General features: G+C 43.2%; 1 protein-coding gene across 2 annotated transcripts in view; it reads left to right on the top strand.

Moving 5' to 3' along the window:
- LOC124113541 overlaps positions 1-24,760 on the top strand; it is a 28,490-nt gene extending 3,730 nt beyond the window's left edge. Inside the window, exons 3-13 of one of the 2 annotated variants that reach the window (XM_048402097.1) lie at positions 6-110; positions 507-1,005; positions 1,852-1,893; positions 3,673-3,807; positions 8,725-8,843; positions 11,502-11,736; positions 14,080-14,226; positions 19,168-19,288; positions 19,947-20,059; positions 22,430-22,551; positions 24,015-24,760. In XM_048402097.1, the coding sequence (XP_048258054.1) occupies positions 6-110; positions 507-1,005; positions 1,852-1,893; positions 3,673-3,807; positions 8,725-8,843; positions 11,502-11,736; positions 14,080-14,226; positions 19,168-19,288; positions 19,947-20,059; positions 22,430-22,551; positions 24,015-24,018 (1,642 nt within the window). In that variant the 3' untranslated portion in view covers positions 24,019-24,760. The remainder of the gene's footprint in view (positions 1-5; positions 111-506; positions 1,006-1,851; positions 1,894-3,672; positions 3,808-8,724; positions 8,844-11,501; positions 11,737-14,079; positions 14,227-19,167; positions 19,289-19,946; positions 20,060-22,429; positions 22,552-24,014) is intronic. The other variant, XM_048402098.1, reaches the window with a different exon arrangement.
- Positions 24,761-25,038: the final 278 nt, after the last annotated feature.

The following is a 25,038-nucleotide window of genomic DNA, read 5'->3' on the forward strand; positions in this document are numbered from 1 at the left end:
GACAGACTCGACACCCCCCCGGAACATGAAGAACGCAGGTCTCACAGAAACCTAAGGAAAACAAGATACGAGGAAGTACCGCCAGTAAAACCAAGAAAAGCTTTTGTCAAGTAAGTAAAGAACTAACTCGGGAAAATAATATTCCTGATAAAAAAATAGTTTCAGTTACAATTTTTCCCAATCCTTGCATCAAAATCCTTCAAAGTTATATCATTGGGAAAGTTTTAACTGAATCACCAGTAGATTCCAAGAAAACGTGTGTACAGCTGATTGCTGTTTTTCGGATTAGTTTACAAGAAAATTTTTAATCTCAAATTTCAATTACTGAGCAAGGAGTACGTGTAAGTTTTTTTGCGCTTAATATATTATTTTTTTTCAAAAATACTCAATCTGCTAGAGAGGGTTGCGCAATTTACTCAAACAAAATATGGTATACCATAAAAAGCAATATTGAGTCTTGCTTTATATATTGATATGTTCATGCCATCTTGTTGCCATGGTTTCAGCCCTCCTGAATATGACAGCTGGGGGGAAGAAACTGACGATGACGAGGACGACCAACTCAAGCCCCACCCCCTCCCTTACCCTATATATGCCCCGCCCAATGTGGTCTACGGTCAGCCCTTCCCTATGTACTACCCTCCTCCACCAAAGGGGGCGGGGCGGCACCAGAAGCGCAGAGACAAGAAGAGGAAGTCTGACAGAGGATACAAAGACATTCACAGAGATCGATTACGTCTCTCGGAGTCCACCTCGAAAAAGAAGGGCCGCAAGTCCCGCCGTGACCCTGCTCGAAATTCTGTTCCTTTGAACAACGGGTACCCGATACCCCTCCACAGCTACCCGGGGCCGATGAACGGGTACCCGGTACCCATGTTGAATGCTTATGTGATGCCTGTGCATACAATAGCTGGGGGATCAGATTCAGAGGATGATGAAGAGGAGTCGGAGGAAGAACCTGTCCGGCACCGTAGAGCCTACACGCCACCCAGGAGGTCGTACCGGGTAAGTAAAGGCACCACCTCCATCATATTAACCTTAAGTCATGCTATTGTTTTTAGAGGTTCTCTAATTGTCAGGATAACAAAATCTCCAGACTGATGAAGCAGATTCTGTAAGGGGACTTCCTACAGATCGTCCCTCATCCCAAGAACATTCCAAGGTTTTGGAGTCTACAGAAGGATCTACGGACCCAGAATCTCACTTTTGTTTCTAGTCCCTGGAGTTGATGAATTTGTTTCATTGTGTCGTTGTGTTGTTTCCAGTCCCTGGAGTTGATGAATGTGTTTCATTGTGTCGTTGTTTTGTTACCAGTCCCTGGAGTTGATGAATTTGTTTCATTGTGTCGTTGTTTTGTTTCCAGTCCCTGGAGTTGATGAATGTGTTTCATTGTGTCGTTGTTTTGTTTCCAGTCCCTGGAGTTGATAAATGTGTTTCATTGTGTCGTTGTTTTGTTTCCAGTCCCTGGAGTTGATGAATGTGTTTCATTGTGTTGTTGTTTTGTTTCTAGTCCCTGGAGTTGATGAATTTGTTTCATTGTGTCGTTGTGTTGTTTCCAGTCCCTGGAGTTGATGAATGTGTTTCATTGTGTCGTTGTTTTGTTACCAGTCCCTGGAGTTGATGAATTTGTTTCATTGTGTCGTTCTTTTGTTTCCAGTCCCTGGAGTTGATGAATGTGTTTCGTTGTGTCGTTGTTTTGTTTCCAGTCCCTGGAGTTGATGAATGTGTTTCATTGTGTCGTTGTTTTGTTTCTAGTCCCTGGAGTTGATAAATGTGTTTCATTGTGTCGTTCTTTTGTTTCTAAGTCCCTGGAGTTGATGTATGTTTCATTGTGTCGTTGTTTTGTTGCAGTATGTTCAGCCACTACTGGACATTGAGCCGGACCACATCTCGGTGAGTTCTCGTGTGGACGGAGGTCGTGGGAATGTGTTTGATGTGGCGTGTAGTGATGGAGCCAGGGCATTAACAGTTTGTGCCAATCAGTAAATCCTTGATTATCTTCTCTTTTTATTCTGTATTTTTATGGCATTCAATGTCAAACGTTATAACAAAACTGTGTGCTTGTAATTACATGACTACCGTGTGGTGTGTTGGTGCAAGAGGTTTGATGATATCCAGGTGTGGCAGAAATCTCCTTCACTGCTCATTGGATCCTTGAATATTGAAAATATTTTTCTCATTTTGCCAACTTTGTTTGTCTATTAATCTGAATGCAACATATGGCATAACACTTATATACATTAGGGGCGGTCGGGTAGCCTAGTGGTTAAAGCGTTCGCTCGTCACGCCGAAGACCCGGATTCGATTCCCGTACATTGTGTGAAGCCCATATCTGGTGTCCCCGGCAGTGATATTGCTGGAATATTGCTTAAAGCGGCGTAAAACAATACTCACTCACTCACTCACTTATATATCCTGGGGAGTAGGCGAAAGTGTTAGGCTGTTTTTAATCAAACCAAAGTATTCACAAGCATGCTGGATTAAGGGCGGATCCAGCACTTTTAAAAGGGAGGGGCCCAGGATATCAAAATCCTCTCCCTGTTGGGGTGGGTTGTCTACAACATACTATATCTCTCTCTCTCTCCTCCCCCCGACCCCTTCCTGCTCCCCTCCCTTGCTGTAAGAGGCGACTTATGGGATCGGGTGGTGACTCGATGACTTTGTTGATGCATGTCTTCGTATCCCAATTGGATGGATCGATGCTCATGAGGTCACTCACTGGATTGTCTGGCCCAGACTTGATTATTTACAGTCCGACGCATATAGATGGAATATTGCTGAATGCGGGGATAAACAACAAACAAATAAACACGCAAACAAATGCTTGGATACATTTGTCTGCCATCCCCAACAACTGAAGGGATGGTGTAAATCCTGCCGGGTTCCATGCAGGTAGCTTAAGTACTGTAAGTCCCCATGGTCCCTAGTAGGGTGATCTACCTTCAGTTGCTGGCGATCCATAGCCCTTTTTTATATTGTATTGTTCCATATGGTACAAGGCAGACACAATTTTATGGATAACAACTTCTTTAATACTGTAAAAAGGACGTTTCGGTATAGATCCTTACGTCGTTGTCAAGCCGTCAACTTGTAAGTAATGTCTATCAAACAATTCTTTCATATAGTAGTATCTTTTTATGGTTGTATGCTAGTTTTAAATATTAATCTGGGATATTCTAGTTATTTTACTGTCCATCGATGACAGGTTTTTATTTAGACTAAATATATGTATTTATAATGAAAAACTTCTCGTCACGATATGGCTGAAATATTACCGAGGACACGTTTAATATTAACTCACTCACTCAATCATCCATGACATCTTCTCAAATGGTTTGAGTCAATCAAGAGTAGAAATATTAAAAAACAAAAACAAATTTGCTCCGTATTTGGAATGGCCTTGTCAATAACCGGTTTCAGCCACTGCCAACCAGAATCATCAAAGATTCAGAAGTACTTTTCAAATTATGAAAGCAATATGCATTTTCTACTAATACTGATTTATCTAAATATCCTCAAACCTCTACTCGAACTGTGTTGTGGTGAAATGTTGAAATGTTTTGTTGTGTTTCGTTGTGTTGTGTTGACGTTTTGTTGTGTTACGTTTGTTGTGTTGACGTTTGTTGTGTTGACGTTTGTTGTGTTGGTGATGGCTTTCGACTTTATTTTCAGGATGAGACTCACACACATTTCATTAAACATCCGCTGTTTGCCGAGGACTTTGTCACGTGGTTTATAACCGATTGTTTAGAGGAGGAGTTTGTGCCCGATGTTTTGATAGATGCTCTTACGGAGGTTGACAAGTTGGTGTGTATATATCGTAATGACCCTTCATATAGCACACTGACCCTGCCTTCACACCTACCTAGACTTGGCCAAGTCTGTTTGGCAAATAATATATGTTTTCTCAAGGGAGATAACCCCTCGTATTAGAAGTTTCTTAGAAATCACATGAATTGTCATAAAATCCCTCCTGGCCAGGTGTCTGTGAGGGCTGGGATTTTGGGTTTTTGTTTGTTTGTTGTTTAACGCCACACTCAGCAATATTTAGCTATATGACGGCGGTCTGTAAATAAACAAGTCTGAACCAGACAATCCAGTGATTGACATCATGAGCATCGACCTACGCAATTGGGATATGATGACATGCATCAACCAAGTCAGCGAGCCCGACCACCCGATCCCGTTAGTCGCCTCTTCCGACAAGTAGCTAGGGCCAAGGGATGTAGTGAGGGCATATGACAGACAGACTTGGCCAAATCTACATACCACTACTAAACCCTCGCACAACATTCCCCAGTTCATAGTCTGGTATGTAAAGTAGATTTTCAATATTTTTATTTTTTAAAATTTTAACAATATTTTGAGGAATTAATTGATAAAATTGAATTTTGGAGTGAATTCAAAATTGCTACATAGCTTTTAGGAAATTAATTCAAAATTGATCAATTTTAAATTTTCTTAATGTTGTAGATGCTGCTCAAAGATACCTATAGACAGCTTTCTTCATATTAACACCCAACTCTCCACACCAGCTTACACCCATCTTGATAGCACTAGTTGTACTGAAGTTAATATTGGTTTGCGTCACAGTAGCACATATGTGATATTAGTTTAGCCGTCCTATTTATGTTAGAATCACAACATTAAATTTCTTTTAAAACATGAATTTCTTGTAAATTTAACAGGACATTTTGAATGTTTTTAAATGTTAGTTTTCTATGAGACTTGCTATAATGTAGAGTAGGGAGTGTGTGGTTGAGCTGTGTGTGATGATGTAGTTTTTTTCCCTGTATTGACAGTTGTTTTCTTGCTCCTTTTCTGTTTGTACACACTGTTTCTCCACAGCTGTCACACCCCACATAGTGGACCCCTCCACACCCCTGTCACACCCCACATAGTGGACCCCTACTGATGTCACACCCCACATAGTGGACCCCTCCACCCCTACTGATGTCACACCCCACATAGTGGACCCCTCCACCCCTGTCACACCCCACATAGTTGATCCCTCCACCCCTCCACCCCTACTGATGTCACACCCTACATAGTGGACCTCTCCACCTCTACTGATGTCACACCCCACATAGTGGACCCCTCCAAACCTCCAAACATAGTCGACCCTTCTACCCCTCCACACCCCTGTCACACCCCACATAGTGGACCCCTCCACCCCTCTGTCACACCCCACATAGTGGACCCCTCCATCCCTACTGATGTCACACCCCACATAGTGGACCCCTCCACACCTCCAAACATAGTCGACCCCTCTACCCCTCCACACCCCTGTCACACCCCTCATAGTGGACCCCTCCACACCCCTGTCACACCCCACATAGTGGACCCCTCCACCCCTACTGATGTCACACCCCACATAGTGGACCCCTCCACCCCTCCTGATGTCACACCCCACATAGTGGACCCCTCCACCCCTACTGATGTCTCCCCCCACATAGTGGACCCCTCCACCCCTACTGATGTCACACCCCACATAGTGGACCCCTCCACCCCTACTGATGTCACACCCCACATAGTGGACCCCTCCACCCCTACTGATGTCTCCCCCCACATAGTGGACCCCTCCACCCCTACTGATGTCACACCCCACATAGTGGACCCCTCCACCCCTACTGATGTCACACCCCACATAGTGGACCCCTCCACCCCTACTGATGTCACACCCCACATAGTGGACCCCTCCACCCCTACTGATGTCACACCCCACATAGTGGACCCCTCCATCCCTACTGATGTCACACCCCACATAGTGGACGCCTCCACCCCTACTGATGTCACACCACACAATTTGGACCCCTCAACCCTACTGATGTCACACCCCACATAGTGGACCCCTCCACCCCTCCACACCCCTGTCACACCCCTCATAGTGGACCCCTCCACACCCCTGTCACACCCCACATAGTGGATCCCTCTACCCCTACTGATGTCACACCCCACATAGTGGACCCCTCCACCCCTACTGATGTCACACCACACAATTTGGACCCTGTCACACCCCACATAGTGGATCCCTCTACCCCTACTGATGTCACACCCCACATAGTGGACCACTCCACCCCTACAAATGTCACACCCCACATAGTGGGCCCCTCCACCCCTACTGATGTCACACCCCACATAGTGGACCCCTCCACACCCCTGTCACACCCCACATAGTGGACCCCTCCAATCCTACTGATGTCACACCCCACATAGTGGACCCCTCCACCCCTACAAATGTCACACCCCACATAGTGGACCCCTCCACCCCTCCACACCCCTGTCACACCCCACATAGTGGATCCCTCTACCCCTACTGATGTCACACCCCACATAGTGGACCACTCGACCCCTACAAATGTCACACCCCACATAGTGGACCCCTCCACCCCTACTGATGTCACACCCCACATAGTTGACCCCTCCACACCCCTGTCACACCCCACATAGTGGACCCCTCCAATCCTACTGATGTCACACCCCACATAGTGGACCCCTCCACCCCTACAAATGTCACACCCCACATAGTGGACCCCTCCACACCCCTGTCACACCCCACATGGTGGACCCCTCCACACCCCTGTCACACCCCACATAGTGGACCACTCCACCCCTACTGATGTCACACCCCACATAGTGGACCCCTCCACACCCCTGTCACACCCCACATAGTGGTCCCCTCCACCCCTACAAATGTCACACCCCACATAGTGGACCCCTCCACACCCCTGTCACACCCCACATAGTGGACCCCTCCACACCCCTGTCACACCCCACATAGTGGACCCCTCCACCCCTCTGTCACATCCCACATAGTGGACCCCTCCACCCCTACTGATGTCACACCCCACATAGTGGACCCCTCCACACCCCTGTCACACCCCACATAGTGGACCCCTCCACACCCCTGTCACACCCCACATAGTGGACCCCTCCACCCCTACTGATGTCACACCCCACATAGTGGACCCCTCCACACCCCTGTCACACCCCACATAGTGGACCCCTCCACACCCCTGTCACACCCCACATAGTGGACCCCTCCACCCCTCTGTCACACCCCACATAGTGGACCCCTCCACCCCTACTGATGTCACACCCCACATAGTGGACCCCTCCACCCCTCTGTCACACCCCACATAGTGGACCCCTCCACCCCTACTGATCCTCACTACAGCACTGATTGTCACAGTATTTCAAATTCAGACAAGTTCCGGCCAGACTTGCAAGTCTTGTTAAATGTTGCCAATTCGATTACAAATCGAGAAGTCCAGATTTGAATGAATAATCAATATCAATAACTACAACTGAGAATTATATGTACTCATTTCATAAGTTCTTATCATTTTTGAAAAAAAATCAAGCAGAATATCGGCTGTGCATATTGTAAAAGTCGACTGTCCAAGAGGAAAACAGCTCGTCTTGGACATTCGGGCAGGCGGGTATTTTAGACACTGCTATAAAAACTATTCACATGATTTCATGTTCATGGAGGGGGCACAGGTGGCCCAGTCGTCTAAGGCGCCACGATTCGCTGTGCAGAGTTGCATCCCTTGGGCACGCCAGAAACCTATGATTGTGGGTTCTAATCTCGGTTCGCCCCGATTATGTTTCTAGGTTTGTCAGCACCATACCCGTGTTCGTGGGTTTCACCAAAGTGGTAAACGTCTGAGACCTGTATCACTTCAGGCTTTCCTCCCACATTAAGCTGACACGCCGTGATATAACTGGAATACTGTTAAAAGCGGCGTTAAACCCAACTCACTCACTCACTCACTCACTCATGTTCATGGAGAGGAAGTAGCACAGCTGCCCAGAGTTGTTAAGCACAACCATTAAATGTTCAGAGTTGTGGCCCTTTGCGACACCAGGATCAGCTGGTAGTTGGTTTGAATCCAATACTTGCGTGTGGTAAACACCTCGGGCCTACATCACGTCTGTGACTTGCTGTTAAGTTGTTTTAAGTTTTGTTCCTCATCTCATTTCCATCTATGTGTTATTAAACATTTCTTCTGTTTACCATAGTTGCTCTTTGTGTTTCCAGCAGAGAAGGTGAGGAATCTGCAGGAATAATTCTGTGGTGGGGCCTTGTGCTCTTAGCCCCTAATTTTGAAAAAAAGGCCCACATTTTCAAATACAATGGGGCATTTTAACATTAACAATTTAAATGCCTTTTGCTGTAATTGACCCATCTTTTGTGTCTATATATAGAGATGTCTTCCCAAGGCAAGGGAATTAACTGCCTTTAAATGTCCAGTCTCCACCGTTGTCTTACTAGACTGCAGGATTTGCAAAAGATGTGTACTGTCCACTGGGCATTGACAGATATATTCCCAATCAAGGTACTTACATTCTTTTATGTAAGATAAGACCCGTTTTATTGCAATATATATATCTTGATCATCGATTAGATAATCTTGATGTGGCGCTACCATATTGTTTGAAGCAAATGAAAGTGATATAAGGGGTGGAATCTGATTAGTCAATAGGAGGCATATAGAAGGGACATGACTCGTAATAGCCACTGGTAGCGCTGTATTCGAGCCCAGAAATTCCAGCCTAGTTCGGCAAGGGTGGAAACTGGACTTTTACAGTCAGTTAACTCCCTTGCCTTAGGAAGATGATATAGAGATGGATGTATACAATTATGAATATCAGCAGCTGGATTCCTGTGTTTGTACCAATTAGTCTGTTGATGGTGATGATGATGTTGTTGTGCTGCAGCCAGCGGAGCATCCATGGTTCATGCCGGCGCTGCGAGCGTGTGACGACGTCCTGACGCGGGAGATCGAGGAGATGACGGTGGAGATTGTGAGGGAGGCTATGCTGGAGGAGGCTAGACCGTAGGTCATCATTTCTCAAAACATCAACATGTTCTTTATCACGACACAGGTGACCTAGTCGTGCGGAGTTGTGTCCCTTAGGCGTACCAGGATCATAAGATTAAGGGTTCTAATCCCAGATTCGCCTGATAATGTTTCTTGGTTTGTCAGCACTAAGGGTGTACGGCATTACCGGTACACCTTTATATTGTGGTGCAAATCTTCAGCAATACGTATTGCGATACGTTTGTAAATATAGCGATATATTGGGGCAAATATAAATAAGTATATTTATGTGTTCCTAATCGATATCGAGATGGAAAATAGTATCTTTCTGGTAAAACTTGCCTCTGCCGATCTTTTTATCAATTAGCGTGTACACATCGTGACTATCAAGCTCCTCACAGCGATAGCCGGTTTGCGGAGCTCTCTATACCGAGAGTATAACGAAGGTGTCACGCGCTGGAAAAAAGGAGATTGATGGTAACTGACATTAATACAGGGTATAACTCTAATTAACTCTGAAAAAGTAAATTGGCAATATATTGCAATATGTATCGCAATACAGGTTAAAGTATGGCAATTTATTGCAATACAATATCCAGGTAAATACACAGTCCTAGTCAGCACCATACCCATGCTTGTCTAAGACTTGGCTTTCCCCACACATCAGGCTGACATGCCGTGGTATAACGGAAATATTGTCCTAAGTGGTTTTAAACCCATTCTCTCACTCACTCACTCAAAAGGATTGTTTTGCCACGTCTTAATTGCAGAAATTCTGCTCTTGAAATAAGGTGCAAAAGGCTGTCATAAATTAGTATTTTCTTTTCTTCCAAAATGATCAATACTAAAGTACTCACAGAAATGAAAAAACCCTGATTTTTTTATCTCAGATTTTAAATAAATGCAGTTAATATACAAAATATATAAATATTCAAACAACTCAATTAGTTCTAATTGGCCCTTGGCACAAACACAGCGTATCAAAGGTTTTTATGTCTTTTTACACGTAAAAGTGTGTAAAAATATGAACAAAACAGACTATTGTGAAACTGAGCATAACCTGGTGTTAGTAGATCAAGGTGAATGTCCATGACCTATGACACCTTGGCGACAGGTGAAAACAGGTGCTTGAAACCCACGTGCATGTGATTTGTCAGTGGTTAGTGATTTGTGAGTTGCATTGTGGGATAGTGAATCATCGACAAAATATCAGAACGTAAAAGTAACATATTCCCTTCTCAAACAACAACTTATATGTCATTATTATTATGTACATAAACATAGCTGTTATTTTTATTGTTGTTTTGATAACTTTTTTTCCAGTCTAATTTGCATAATGCTTATAGCCTGTTTCTGCCATGTCAATTTAGACTTAGTTTTATTTTTGAATGTTGAAAGTGCCTACAAATTACCTCCTGTAAAGTACATTTTGTATTGAGCTCTGAGATAAAACTAGCAAATCCAGACTAGTACTTTTCCAGTTGTTTTGTTATTTCGTATTTACATCTACGTAATGCTTTGTGTCGATTATTAAATCCAGCAAAACAGGGTTTTTTTCATATTCATGAGTACTTTAGTGCGAGTGAATGTTGTTCTGTGTCACAATCAGCAATACTCCAGCTGTATCGTGGCATCCGGAAATAACAGTTTATGCTAGGATGGATGGATGGATGGATGATGGATGGACAGATTGAATGTGTCACTACAAGACCGAAGTGCTTCAACAGTTGATGGATGGATGGATGATGGATAGATTGAATGTGTCACTACAAGACCGAAGTGCTTCAACAGTTGATGGATGGAAAGATGGATGGATAGATTGAATGTGTCACTACAAGACTGAAGTGTTTCAACAGTTGATGGATGGATAGATGGACAGATTGAATGTGTCACTACAAGACTGAAGTGCTTCAACAGTTGATGGATGGATGATGGATGGACAGATTGAATGTGTCACTACAAGACTGAAGTGCTTCAACAGTTGATGGATGGATAGATGGACAGATTGAATGTGTCACTACAAGACTGAAGTGTTTCAACAGTTGATGGATGGATAGATGGACAGATTGAATGTGTCACTACAAGACTGAAGTGCTTCAACAGTTGATGGATGGATAGATGGACAGATTGAATGTGTCACTACAAGACTGAAGTGTTTCAACAGTTGATGGATGGATAGATGGACAGATTGAATGTGTCACTACAAGACTGAAGTGCTTCAACAGTTGATGGATGGAAAGATGGATGGATAGATTGAATGTGTCACTACAAGACTGAAGTGTTTCAACAGTTGATGGATGGATAGATGGACAGATTGAATGTGTCACTACAAGACTGAAGTGTTTCAACAGTTGATGGATGGATGGATGATGGACAGATTGAATGTGTCACTACAAGACTGAAGTGCTTCAACAGTTGGTGGATGGATGGATGATGGATAGATTGAATGTGTCACTACAAGACTGAAGTGCTTCAACAGTTGATGGATGGAAAGATGGATAGATTGAATGTGTCACTACAAGACTGAAGTGCTTCATCAGTTGATGGATGGAAAGATGGATGGATGATGGATGGACAGATTGAATGTGTCACTACAAGACTTAAGTGCTTCAACAGTTGATGGATGGAAAGATGGATGGCTACATTGAATATGCTGATGTGTCCCCTGTGCAGATACACCAAGGTCAGCCTCCCTCCCACCCCCCTCACCCCCTACTACATCCCCCCTCCCGACCCCCTGGAGATGTTCCTGGAGGACGTGGTGGCGGCGGCGGTGATGGAGCAGTGCCGGGAGGTGGTGCGTGAGACGGTGCTGGAGCTGGCACACAACTACCTGGAGGACGTCATGGCCGACAACATCCTAGACGAGCTGCTGGCGGAGGAAGTCCAGGACATGAGGAACGAGCTGGTGAGTAGGAATGGACTCGGTATGTGTTTTGTGATGAAACTAACCTGAAAATGAAATGTCTGGGACAACATGTTTGTTGTACACATTGAGTGATGATGCTCTGAATCTATCTCACTATTCCTGGGGGGCGGTCGGGTAGCCTAGTGGTGAATGCGTTCGCTCGTCACGCCGAAGACCCGGGTTCGATTCCCGACGTGGGTACAATGTGTGAAGCCCATTTCTGGTGTCCCCTGCCGTGATATTGCTGGAATATTGCTAAAAGCGGCTTAAAACCAAACTCACTCACTCACTCACTCACTCACTCACTCACTCACTCACTCACTCACTCACTCACTCACTCACTCACTCACTCACTCACTCACTCACTCACTCACTCACTCACTCACTCACTCACTCACTCACTCACTCACTCACTCACTCACTCACTCACTCACTCACTCACTCACTCACTCACTCACTCACTCACTCACTCACTCACTCACTCACTCACTCACTCACTCACTCACTCACTCACTCACTCACTCACTCACTCACTCACTCACTCACTCACTCACTCACTCACTCACTCACTCACTCACTCACTCACTCACTCACTCACTCACTCACTCACTCACTCACTCACTCACTCACTCACTCACTCACTCACTCACTCACTCACTCACTCACTCACTCTTCCTGGAGAGTTAGATGATGCTACTCCTGCCTTGCTCTGCTGTGGTATTTGAATCTTAGGACCACCTAAATATTTAAGTTTTAATATTAGGCTATGACAAGGATTAATCGATTTTCATGCTTAATTTCCAACAGCATCAGATATGTCACCTTGGCCCAATGACCACAACAGCTTTCATTTGGAAGTGACAATCGTGATACCTCTAATCACTAGGGCTGCAACAAATACACTATGAGGCGAATACGATTTGTATCACGAATATAGGGTAACGAATACGAATTTTAATTCACGAATACAATTACAAGTCAGCAGTTGGTGTATTATTTGTTCTATACAGTGAAACAATAACATAAATTATTTGACATGGTTTGTTAATTATTAATATATTTAACATTAATATACTGCACTTGTCCAGGTACAAGTATATGCTCAAATGCGACAATGACCAGTGACCACAATACTGTCAAATTAAATATTATAAGAGTGTTGTTTTTGAAGAGATCTATGCATTTAATATGTTTTGATAAACTTTTATGAATATTTTTAGGTACAGGGTATGTAAATGCACATGATTGCATATTCATATATATTCGATTCTAGTGGCTACGAATAACGAATTCAATTCATGAATGAATACGGTTCGATTAACCGCATACACGAGTGAATCGTAACAGCCCTACTAATCACCAACTCAGTACAGAGGATTTCTCTCGCTCAATAACTCAATAATCAGCAACCAATCAAAGTGCCTCTTTTGAGCACGAGTTTGGCAGAGATCTGCAATAAAATCATGTCAAATCACACTGTTATTATGAAGTTTTTCTTCAAAGATGTTCCGAGTTGTATTCAAGAGACATGCAACAAGGAGAGTCATGTACTGGAACAATACCTGCTTGTTTCAAACATAAAAGGATTTCCTGTGGGTGTTTCAGCTGGAGGAGGGTTAACTGAGGACGTCCTGTTGGTGTTTCAGCTGGAGGAGGGTTAATTGAAGATGTCCTGTTGGTATTTCAGCTGGAGGAGGGTTAACTGAGGACGTCCTGTTTTTGTTTCAGCTGGAGGAGGGTTAATTGAGGAGTTCCTGTTGGTGTTTCAGCTGGAGGAGGGTTAACTGAGGAGGCAATGTTGGTGTTTCAGCTGGAGGAGGGTTAACTGAGGAGGCAATGTTGGTGTTTCAGCTGGAGGAGGGTTAATTGAAAACGTCCTGTTGGTGTTTCAGCTGGAGGAGGGTTAACTGAGGAGGCTCTGTTGGTGTTTCAGTTAGAGGAGGGTTAACTGAGGATGTCTTGTTCAGGTTTCAGCTGGAGGGAGGTTAACTGAGGATGTCTTGTTGGTATATCAGCTGGAGGAGGGTTAACTCAGGAGGCAATGTTGGTGTTTCAGCTGGAGGAAGGTTAATTGAGGATGGCCTGTTGGTATTTCAGCTGGAGGAGGGTTAACTGAGGAGGCAATGTTGGTGTTTCAGCTGGAGGAGGGTTAATTGAGGACGTCTTGTTCGTGTTACAGCTGGAGGAGGGTTAATTGAGGATGTCCTGTTGGTGTTTCAGCTGGAGGAGGGTTAATTGAGGATGTTTTGTTGGTGTTTCAGCTGGAGGAGGGTTAATTGAGGACGTCTTGTTCGTGTTACAGCTGGAGGAGGGTTAATTGAGGATGTCCTGTTGGTGTTTCAGCTGGAGGAGGCTGTGTTTGACATTATAGCGGAGGACTTCCTGGAGGACGAGGTGATCGGTCCGGAGGTTGAGGATGAGGCTGTGGTGGTTGCCAAGGACATCATCCAGCACTACGACAGCAAGATCACACGGCGTGAGATGAAGTCAGTGAGTAAACAGGACTGAACAGGTCATGTTCTTGGGGTGGGAGAGGTGATTATAATTAGAAACACAACATATTTTCAGTCACTGAACAATCTGTTTCTCTGTGTCTGGACTCCAGGTACCTAATGTCTGTGTCTGTGTCTGGACTCCAGGTACCTAATGTCTGTGTCTGTGTCTGGACCCCAGGGCCCGGGATCATGAAAGTGGTCTTAGCTCAAATTTTGCTAAGCACGAATTTTGTCTTCAGTTTTTAAGATTTTGCTTAGCTAAGATTCGCTCTAAGACTGGATCTTGAAACGGTCTCAGCAAAATCTTAGCTAAGTCTAAGTCTAAGACCGTCGTCAAAGGGACACGCGCACGTAATATCGCACTACTGTAATCATTGGATGCCGAGGTTATTTTTCTGACGCACATTTTCCTAAGATCGGAAAAGAGAAGGTTGTGCGAGAATTGCGCTCACTCGGCACTGCTATAAAATTACGCAGTGATGTAGAATATTAAATTTCCTATCTGATGGTGTAAATTTAACTGTAAATATTAAACCGGTTTGAAAAAAAGACGCTGCTAAGTTTTGTTCGAGAATTTATTTTTCTCTGCTTTTTAGCGTACACCAATAAAAGTACTGTGCGACAAAAAATAATAATTTAGCAGCTTTACCGAAACTGAGCGAACAAAATACTGCCTAATATTTGAACGACATAAATATATATCAAATGGAGTTATATGAGTATGTATAACGACATAAATTCAATGCAAAAAAATAGCCTGCCGTAAATGACGAAAACTGATTTACCGCTATGACGTCAAAAGGCGACAGAGAGGTTACACACGTTCAAAGGAAAGGGGGCATAACTCCGCTATGCTTAGCACTAGTTTATTGTAACTAGGGTCACTTGGTGAGAATTAGCTGTGGGTAAGGACAGTGTATTTTCGTGGTGTTTTGTTCATGAGGAACCAAACTATTCCAACACAAATATTGATATTGAAACTGTATACGTTTAGGCATAAAAAACCCATCAGAAATTATACTTCATAAAAAATGAGTGATAGCGAAATGGATGGCCCTATGTAAACCATAAATAAGTCCTTAGATTCCAACATTCTCCTGATTGTGCAAGTGTAATTTGACTAATGTTGCACCTATCTAAATGGATCACTAGAAGTATCATCAAATGTAATTAATTACTAAGAAAATGACACAATTCTATTTGACGTCATGGCTGCTTGTTTGTCTTTGATAACGTCGGAGAAAGACGACACTGGTATTTTGATTGATATATATCTCCCCTAATTTTCGTTCATGATATGGAAAAAGTCCATGTGTTTAAAACGGAATTTGACGCTTTTTCGACACAACATAAAAAGACTGCGTTTACCATGTAAATAATGTCTTGAATAGATAAACAATTCGATAATGTACAGTGTATCTTAATTGGACAAGACACGCACCTGTTTGGCATCAATTTTACGTAATCATGCAAGTACTCAAAAAATTATTTCAAACCAAACAAAATTATTATTCAATATTGTACATGTATTTGTTCATTATTATGTATTTATATTTCTCATCAGCTTGTCTCAAAATTATACCATAAAAGATGCGAAAAAGCTTTCTTGGTATAGAATTAACAGGATAATCGTATAAGGATAATCGTCCACCAACGGGGTACATGGCACGGGTTATATTTTAAAACTTTTTACAATTCTTGTAGAAATATAGTAAACAGTTTCATATCTTGTGGTCACAATATTTGATAAAGGATGAACCCATTGACTATATAATGCAAAACTAGAGAAATAATTCATAAGTCGTTTGTGATTAACGCGCACCTGGCGAATCGTTAGATATCACTGTTCTGTATATCAAACGGCATAAAAAAAATTCCAAGACAAGGACAATTCTTCTAGAAATTTGTGCATATATTTTAACGAAAAATAATATCAATTTTCTTTAAGTTATATCTTCAGTTTAGTTATACAGCTATTCGTGGACACTGTTTATATGAACTTATAATATTGACTATTACACTCCCTATAAATACATACATGTTGCAGTTGCATTTACATTTCATCTAGTATCACTTGTCCAAAATAAAGAAATATCGTATACGACACTATAAACTTATCAATTTCATGTGTAAACATTGTTCAAACAAACAGGATATTATTAAAGCTTCATACATGTTGTGGCCTATATCTACTTATGATATCATATTGAACATTGATTAATATCCAAAGTGAAATTAAATGTGTGAAAAAATGTACACAAGACATGCACGATCTACATCATAATTGGAACTGTAAATAGCCTGCTAGGACACAATGATCGTGTGTACTTTCATTCAAGGACCTTCACCTCAAAGAAATTACCTAATATGTACAACATATGTTGACGTATGACATCACTACCGGTGACCGACTTTTACAAAATGGTGTGTTGACTGTCAACAGTACGCGGGATTTTACAAGGGGACTTTCGTTGATTCAGGGTTCGTATATACATAAAAGTGACATGTAAGTAATCAGACCCATTCTTACAATCTGTGTACTGTTATTTGTTGTTATATTTTTCATTGAAACCAACGGAAATTCCGATAAATACTGATAAATACCGTTGTCCTTGTGTGTGATTTTGCGTCAGTCATGGCGTCACACTGGACAAGTTCTGTTGAAAATTTCAAATCATTGCAATGTATATATTCCCCAATTCTCCCTACGATTCTCTTCCCGTGTTTATTCTGAAAATGCTGAGCCAATGTACTCAACGAATAGACGAATGGCTTTGTTTACATTTCCAACAAGTGCACTTTTTTCAGCGTTCGTTTTCACGACTCATTTATTTTGCTTCATTACATCTAGACAATTTGTATTGGTGACAAAGACCATTTGGCATTTGATTCTAAAATGTATGAGGAATTCAAGGATGTAGGTATCGCAGCTGATTTTGAAATATACATGATGGTATTTGCGTCTCATTACCGGTGTACGTATAACGTGATTTTGTAAACACTATCCAATATGGCTGACACAAAGCGACTGAGCAACTGAAGGTGAAAAGCCCAAATAGTAAAAAACTGAAGGAATATCAAAACTTGAATAATAGGTGGGAGACTGTGGGAACGCTGAGTGGGGTAGAATCTGTGCCAGTTCATCCCCGGTTATACCAACGATGAAAAAAATGGTAGGACGACGAAATCTATATCTCTCAAAGAGCTCTTCGTCGTTGTACAGATCAAGAGGGTTGAATCGGTCTCGAAATGTCCGATAATTTGCTATTTTGTCCTTTTTAGCCCCTAGGCAACGCATGAGGCGAACAACCTCCGCCGTCTTTCTTGCTACAAATTTTGTCTTAAGTCTACTCAGGGGCAGTCTTAGGATTTAAGATCAAATTTTGTCTTAGACTTAAGATATTCTCAGTGATTGAGCTTCGTGATCACGGATTTAAGACAAAATTTGGTCTTAAGTCTAAATCTTAAGAGTTAAGACAAAATATGATCTTAAGTTAGTTTCATGATCCCGGGCCCAGGTACCTAATGTCTGTGTCTGTGTCTGGACTCCGGGTACCTCATATCTGTGTCTGTGTAGGTGAAAGAGAAGACTGGAGACAGGCTGGTGGAGTCTCTGTGTCAGGACTAGCTACTGTCTCTCATTTCTGTGTCTGTGTCTGGACCTTCTCCAGAACCTCATGTCTGTGTCTGTGTCTGTGTCTGGACTTTCTCCAGAACCTCATGTCTGTCTGTGTCTGGACCTTCTCCAGAACCTCATGTCTGTGTCTGTGTCTGGACCTTCTCCAGAACCTCATGTCTGTCTGTGTCTGGACTTTCTCCAGAACCTCATGTCTGTCTGTGTCTGGACCTTCTCCAGAACCTCATATCTGTCTGTGTCTGGACTTTCTCCAGAACCTCATGTCTGTGTCTGTGTCTGGACTTTCTCCAGAACCTCATGTCTGTCTGTGTCTGGACTTTCTCCAGAACCTTATGTCTGTCTGTGTCTGGACCTTCTCCAGAACCTCATGTCTGTCTGTGTCTGGACCTTCTCCAGAACCTCTTGTCTGTGTCTGTGTCTGGACTTTCTCCAGAACCTCATGTCTGTCTGTGTCTGGACTTTCTCCAGAACCTCATGTCTGTCTGTGTCTGTGTCTGGACTCCAGAACCTCATGTCTGTGTCTGTGTCTGGACCTTCTCCAGAACCTCATGTCTGTCTGTGTCTGTGTCTGTGTCTGTGTCTGGACTTTCTCCAGAACCTCATGTCTGTCTGTGTCTGGACTTTCTCCAGAACCTCATGTCTGTGTCTGGACTTTCTCCAGAACCTCATGTCTGTGTCTGTGTCTGGACTTTCTCCAGAACCTCATGTCTGTGTCTGTGTCTGTGTCTGGACCTTCTCCAGAACCTCATGTCTGTCTGTGTCTGGACTTTCTCCAGAACCTCATGTCTGTCCGTGTCTGGACTTTCTCCAGAACCTCATGTCTGTGTCTGTGTCTGGACTTTCTCCAGAACCTCATGTCTGTGTCTGTGTCTGTGTCTGTGTCTGTGTCTGGACTTTCTCCAGAACCTCATGTCTGTGTCTGTGTCTGTGTCTGTGTCTGAACTTTCTCCAGAACCTCATGTCTGTGTCTGTGTCTGGACTTTCTCCAGAACCTCATGTCTGTGTCTGTGTCTGGACTTTCTCCAGAACCTCATGTCTGTGTCTGTGTCTGGACCTTCTCGTGAACCTCATGTCTGTCTGTGTCTGGACTTTCTCCAGAACCTCTTTTGTGTCTGGACTTTCTCCAGAACCTCATGTCTGTGTCTGTGTCTGGACTTCAAAACCTCATGTCTGTGTCTGTGTCTGGACTTTCTCCAGAACCTCATGTCTGTGTCTGTGTCTGGACTTCAGAACCTCATGTCTGTCTCTGTGTCTGGACTTTCTCCAGAACCTCATGTCTGTGTCTGTGTCTGTGTGTAGGTGAAGGAGATGGCTGGAGACAGGCTAGTGGAGTCTCTGTGTCTGGACTACCTCCTGTCTCTCATTTCTCGACAAGGCAAAGTGTGGACCGAGAGTGACTTCGCCAACAGATTTGTCGATGGTAAGTAATTAAACAGACCTCTCACTGTGTTTCTCTGTGCTGCCAACTTTGTTACATTGTCCAGCTCATTCCAGCTCCAGTGTTGAAAGTGAGAAAGGAAAATGTGAGTAGTTCATGAATTCATGTCCTTTCTTGGTGTCATCAAAGATGTTGATGTTGATGTTGATGCCTCTTTGTTGAAAGTTTTTTGTGTGTGTTTTGTTCCTTGGATAACGCCGCACTCAGCAATACTCCAGCTATATGACGGCGGTCTGTAAATTATCGAGTATGGACCAGACAATCCAGTGATTGACATCATGAGCATTGATCCACACAATTGGGATACGATGACATGCATCAACCAAGTCAGCGAGCCTGACCACCCGATCCCATTACTCGTCTCTTACGACAAGCATAGTCGCCTTTTATGGCAAGCATGGGTTGCTGAAGACCAATTCTACCCTGGATCTTCACAGGACCTTTGTTCAAAAAAAGGATCTTGTACAGACTGTAAGCAAGTACCGTGGTCACTGTACACATGTTCATGGCTGAGTGAGAAACGTTTAAGAACTGCAAGATTTTGTAGGTCAGTGTTTCTCGTTTGACAAATACCAGCTAGAATTGAAAGGTGTAGGTCTCTGTCAGATGTAGGTCATACATTCATTGTTTCTTGTTTCAGAAATGATGGGAAACATCTTACTTCGGCAGTATTTTGGAGTGAAGACAAATCGAGACAAGACGATTCATTGCAAGCCGCTACGTAAACTGCATGAGAAGGTGGTCACCGATGTGGTGAGTTTCTTCAGTGTGTTCTCTGTGGGGACCTGGGTGTCGAAGCACAAAACAACCTTAGCACTAAGACTGTTGTAAGTCTATGTTAAGGTAAGAGAGTTACGATCATCTTAGTGCTAAGATCGCTTTGTACAACGCCACCCTGGGTCACAGATTTGGAGCTGACTAAACTTGAGCCTTGGTGGTCACTGATGTGGTCAGTGTCGATAGTGTGTGTCCTCCTTGGTGACCTGGGTCACAGATGTTCCTCATGCTTGTCTTTGGAGCTGACTAAACTTGAGCCTTGGTGGTCACTGATGTGGTCAGTGTCGATAGTGTGTGTCCTTGGGGACCGGGGTCACAGATGTTCCTCATGCTTGTCTTTGGAGCTGACTAAACTAGAGGCTGGATGGTCACTGATGTGGTCAGTTCTTCATTGTTATCCTCCGTGGGGACGTTGGTCAAAGTTGGTCCTCATACTTGTCTTTGGAGCTGACTAAACTAGAGGCTGGATGGTCACTGATGTGGTCAGTTCTTCATTGTTATCCTCCGTGGGGACGTTGGTCAAAGTTGGTCCTCATACTTGTCTTTGGAGCTGACTAAACTAGAGGCTGGATGGTCACTGATGTCAGTTCTTCATTGTTATCCTCCGTGGGGACTGGGGTCAAAGTTGGTCCTCATACTTGTCTTTGGAGCTGACTAAACTAGAGGCTGGATGGTCACTGATGTCAGTGTCGATAGTGTGTGTCCTCCTTGGTGACCTGGGTCACAGATGTTCCTCATGCTTGTCTTTGGAGCTGACTAAACTAGAGGCTGGATGGTCACTGATGTGGTCAGTTCTTCATTGTTATCCTCCGTGGGGACGTTGGTCAAAGTTGGTCCTCATACTTGTCTTTGGAGCTGACTAAACTTGAGCCTTGGTGGTCACTGATGTGGTCAGTGTCTTCAGTGTGTTTCCTCCGTGGGGACTGGGGTCACAGTTGGTCCTTATGCTTTTCTTTGGAGCTAACTAAACTTGAGCCTTGGGGGTCACTGATGTGGTCAGTGTCGATAGTATGTGTCTCCTTAGGTCACGGTCGGTCCTCATCTCAGTAGCCGACATAGAAGCAGTCAGGAAGGCAAGCTCTCATCCTTGATCATCCAGGTGACTTGGGTTTCAGGCTACTGGGATTTGTCTGAATATTGACTTCAGCATTAGGGATCGAGTATTTGTATTCTGGAAGGGGTTGGGGGAGGTGGGAGACAGAAGACATTAATCAGCACTACAAAAAGGGAGAAATGAAACAAGTTCTCTTTGCACAACAACACAGTGGTCTTCAGATCATCCAGCAGGTCCAGTGGAAGTTTTATTTTTTGTTAAATCTGTGGACAAATTCTTCTGTTCAAGGATATATTCAGGTACAGGCCCCCATTCGTGACCAACTCATGTTATTCCGGGACAAGCCGAATAGCAACTCGTTCCCCTCTCAAGGCCATTTTTGCGACCGAGTTCCGTCTTAGCGCAAACAGGCATACCTAAAACAATTGTCAACTGGTTCACGTATATTTCCCCATATATTATATATATATTTCAGATGCAATTTGAAGCACGTCTGGACATGCGGAATTATACAGTATGATTGAACACATTTAACTGTGTCTTGTGTATAGTTTTAGATGCAAGACATATGTATAATCAAAAATTATTTCTGGGGGATTCTTTGACGAAGAACTTGAAATCATACGCGCATTTTGATTGGTTTGTCGTATTTTCGCACATAACATTCATCAATAGGGGGACGAGTACAGGCCCCATCCCCACCTTAAATAATACTCAAAATAAACCTCAGTGTCCATGTTTACACTGAACTCACTATAAATCACTTTCTAATAACTTGACAGTGATCTTGTTCCCTGGGGATTTTGAGTTTTTACATTTTATTATGTCCCAGTGACACTCCTGTTATTAAGAATGTTTGACGGTTTGTGTTTAGTTTTGTTTTGAATGTTTAAAAAATATAAAATGTTTCACCTTGTTCGAGTACTTGGAGGTTACCTCTATGGAAGGTTGGTGGTTCCATCCCCTGCTGCATCATCCCACCAAGGTGTTAAGAAGGGGTGTGTGTTGCTACCCTGATGACACTTGGGATTAAAGGGATAAGACAAGGACATATCGACTCAGTGTCAGGATACTGTCTCACCTCAGTTTGGGCTGCTGTGGTTTTTTTTCGCATGATATATTTTGTCAATTTTAGTTTTTACTAGGTCATCAGAACCAACATTCGTTCGTCACCATGACGACCTTGTTTCTGTTGCTGGACTACTGACTTTGTCACTCACTAACTTAAAAGTATACATGTTGCCAGGCCCTCACTCACTCACTCACTCACACATGCATACACATGTTGCCAGGCGCTGGATGTGCTGCTGCAACAACTCTCCTCCTCCCTGGATGAAGACCTGGCTGACGTTGATGAGTATGAGAGAGGTGTGAATGACGGAATCGACTTGCCCACCGCGCCAGCCATTGTCAGGTAGGCAGTTTAACATGGGATGACGCTACAGGTGGCATCAGCATTCACTTATTGTATTTTTCCTCAGAAACATGTTGTTATCCCCCTCTATGTAGTACAGGAGGATATAGTAATCAGGTTGTCTGTCCGTCCATCTGTCTGTCTATCCAACTGCTGCCTTTTGCTATTGAGGGATTTTTGTCTTTGACTGTTCATAGTGGTGTCCGGACCATATCTCCGGAACTACATGGTATTCATGAAACTTTGCACACACAGAGATCAGGTTGTCAGCTGGTGCCTTTTGCTATTTTGGGACTTCTAGAATTTTTATTTTTAATGTTTTCATGGCAACAAGTTTGTCTTTGACTCTGTTCATAGTGGTGTCTTGACCATATCTCACCGGAACTACTTGGTATTCATTCATGAAACTTTGCACACACAGAGATCAGATTGTCAGCTGCTGCCTTTTGCTATTTTGGGACTTCTAGAATTTTTATTTTTAATGTTTTCATGGCAACAAGTTAGATTTTGACTCAATTTGCAGGGATGTGTTTTTCCAGAGCATATCTCCAAAACTACTGTTTTTCTTCAATAAACACACAAAATGACACACAATGACACACAATGACACACGATGACCAAATGGTAAATTGTCGATAGCTAACAGATGGGAAATGTTTATGTCTATATTTGTATTAAGCTGTAAAAGAATGAGCTTCAGTAACTATTGATAACCACAGTTGGTAGATCACAGCATAAGCCATGTACCAGATGTGTGACATCCACTCACTCATATCTTTGCAAAAAAATACCTGACAATGACATACAATGTTCCAAATCCCAAATCCATGGTGATGTTTTGATAGCTCAATGACTACTCTTGTATATAGACAGACTTATTAGATAGAAATACTCTGGACAGATCGCTCTTGCAGGACTCGCTGCCCTGTTCAAAGTTGTGGGGGTCGGGAGGTTTGACATCTTCTGATGACTCTTGTTCAAACCAGTTTTGGTTCATGTGCCACCATTTTCCCAGCAAATGCTGTTGCTTGGGAATCCTGACAGCAGAGAGTCCAACAGACTCAAGATGTGAAAAGTTGCTAAAAACTTCAAGAAGAATACCCGCAATATCAGGTTATATCTAGATTAGGCAACTATGCTTTATGTGGTGGTCAGTGGGATTACAAGTTTCTTTTGAGAATTACAAATGCCCCACTCAAGCCAGATAGTCCCGACTGCCTCCATCCTAGTGGTTAAAGCGTTCGCTTGTCACACTGAAGACCCGTGTTCGATTCCCGACATGGGTAAAATGTGTGAAGCCCATTTCTGGTGTCCCCTGTCGTGAAATTGCTGGAATATTGCTAAAAGCGGAGTAAAACCATACTCACCCACTCACTCATGTTTGTCATCTGTTGAAGAAATAGAAGGTTTACTTGGAGCCCAACACCGCTGCTGGGAGCTTTATTTTTGTTCTGTATTTTCAGGTGACACGGCTCCACTCATTTAGCAAGATGGTGAGGATCCAATCAACTCAGAAAATCAAAGACAATTGTGTTGCATTTCTGTGCACTGCTGCCATGACACAGTCGCTACTGCTGGTCCAAAGAAAATGTCCATAGAACATGATCGGGGAGACAGATGTCTGGCATATGTAACCTACATGTTGGAGGGGGAGATAGACAGGATTAAGTCTGGATATTATCAGGGTAACGCTATATTCAGGGTATTTTCATTTGCAGAAGCCCGAGGAAGGAGGGCAGTTGAAAAGACCGAGGGCTTCTGCAAATGATAATATCCTGAGCCTTACAGTTATTATAGCTAACATGGATAGAATTTATTACAAAATAAAAATAAACAACAATATCGGTTTTGAAACATTTACTGCAATCAAGAAGTAATGATAATGATTTGACAAATAATACATCACCTGGGTTATACTAAAATATATGGCAGGGGAGAACTGCGTGTCATTGTAACCTGACTGCTTGTCACAATGCTCATTATGTCAACCACCGGTTTATCTAGCAGCCATCTTGTTTCTGTGACATTCCTCGCTGTTGTATAGAACAGCATTCACTTGACATCTCTTGCTCTCTTCTGGGGGCACAGGGGGACCAGTCGTCTAAGGTGCCATGATTCTCTGTGCAGAGTTGCGTCCCTTGGGCACACCAGAAACCTATGATTGTGGGTTCAAATCCGGGTTCGCCCCAATTATGTTATAGGTTTGTCAGTACCATACCCGTGCTTGTGGGTTTCACCAAAGTGGTAAACGTTTGAGACCTGCATCACTTCGGGCTTTCCTCCCACATTAAACTGACACGCCGTGATGTGACTGGAATACTGTTAAAAGCGGTGTTAAACCCAACTCACTCACTCTTAAGAGGTACAATGATTTAAGGTATCTCCAATACCCTGTACTGTGATATGGCAGAATATTGCAAACAGCATCTTTTGAGGCAAGGAAGTTAACTGACTATAAAAGTCCAGTTTCCACCCTTGCCGAACTAG

The sequence above is a fragment of the Haliotis rufescens genome, unplaced genomic scaffold (genome assembly GCF_023055435.1).
Source record: "Haliotis rufescens isolate VD_foot unplaced genomic scaffold, xgHalRufe1.0.p SCAF_24, whole genome shotgun sequence".
Lineage (NCBI taxonomy): Eukaryota > Metazoa > Mollusca > Gastropoda > Lepetellida > Haliotidae > Haliotis > Haliotis rufescens.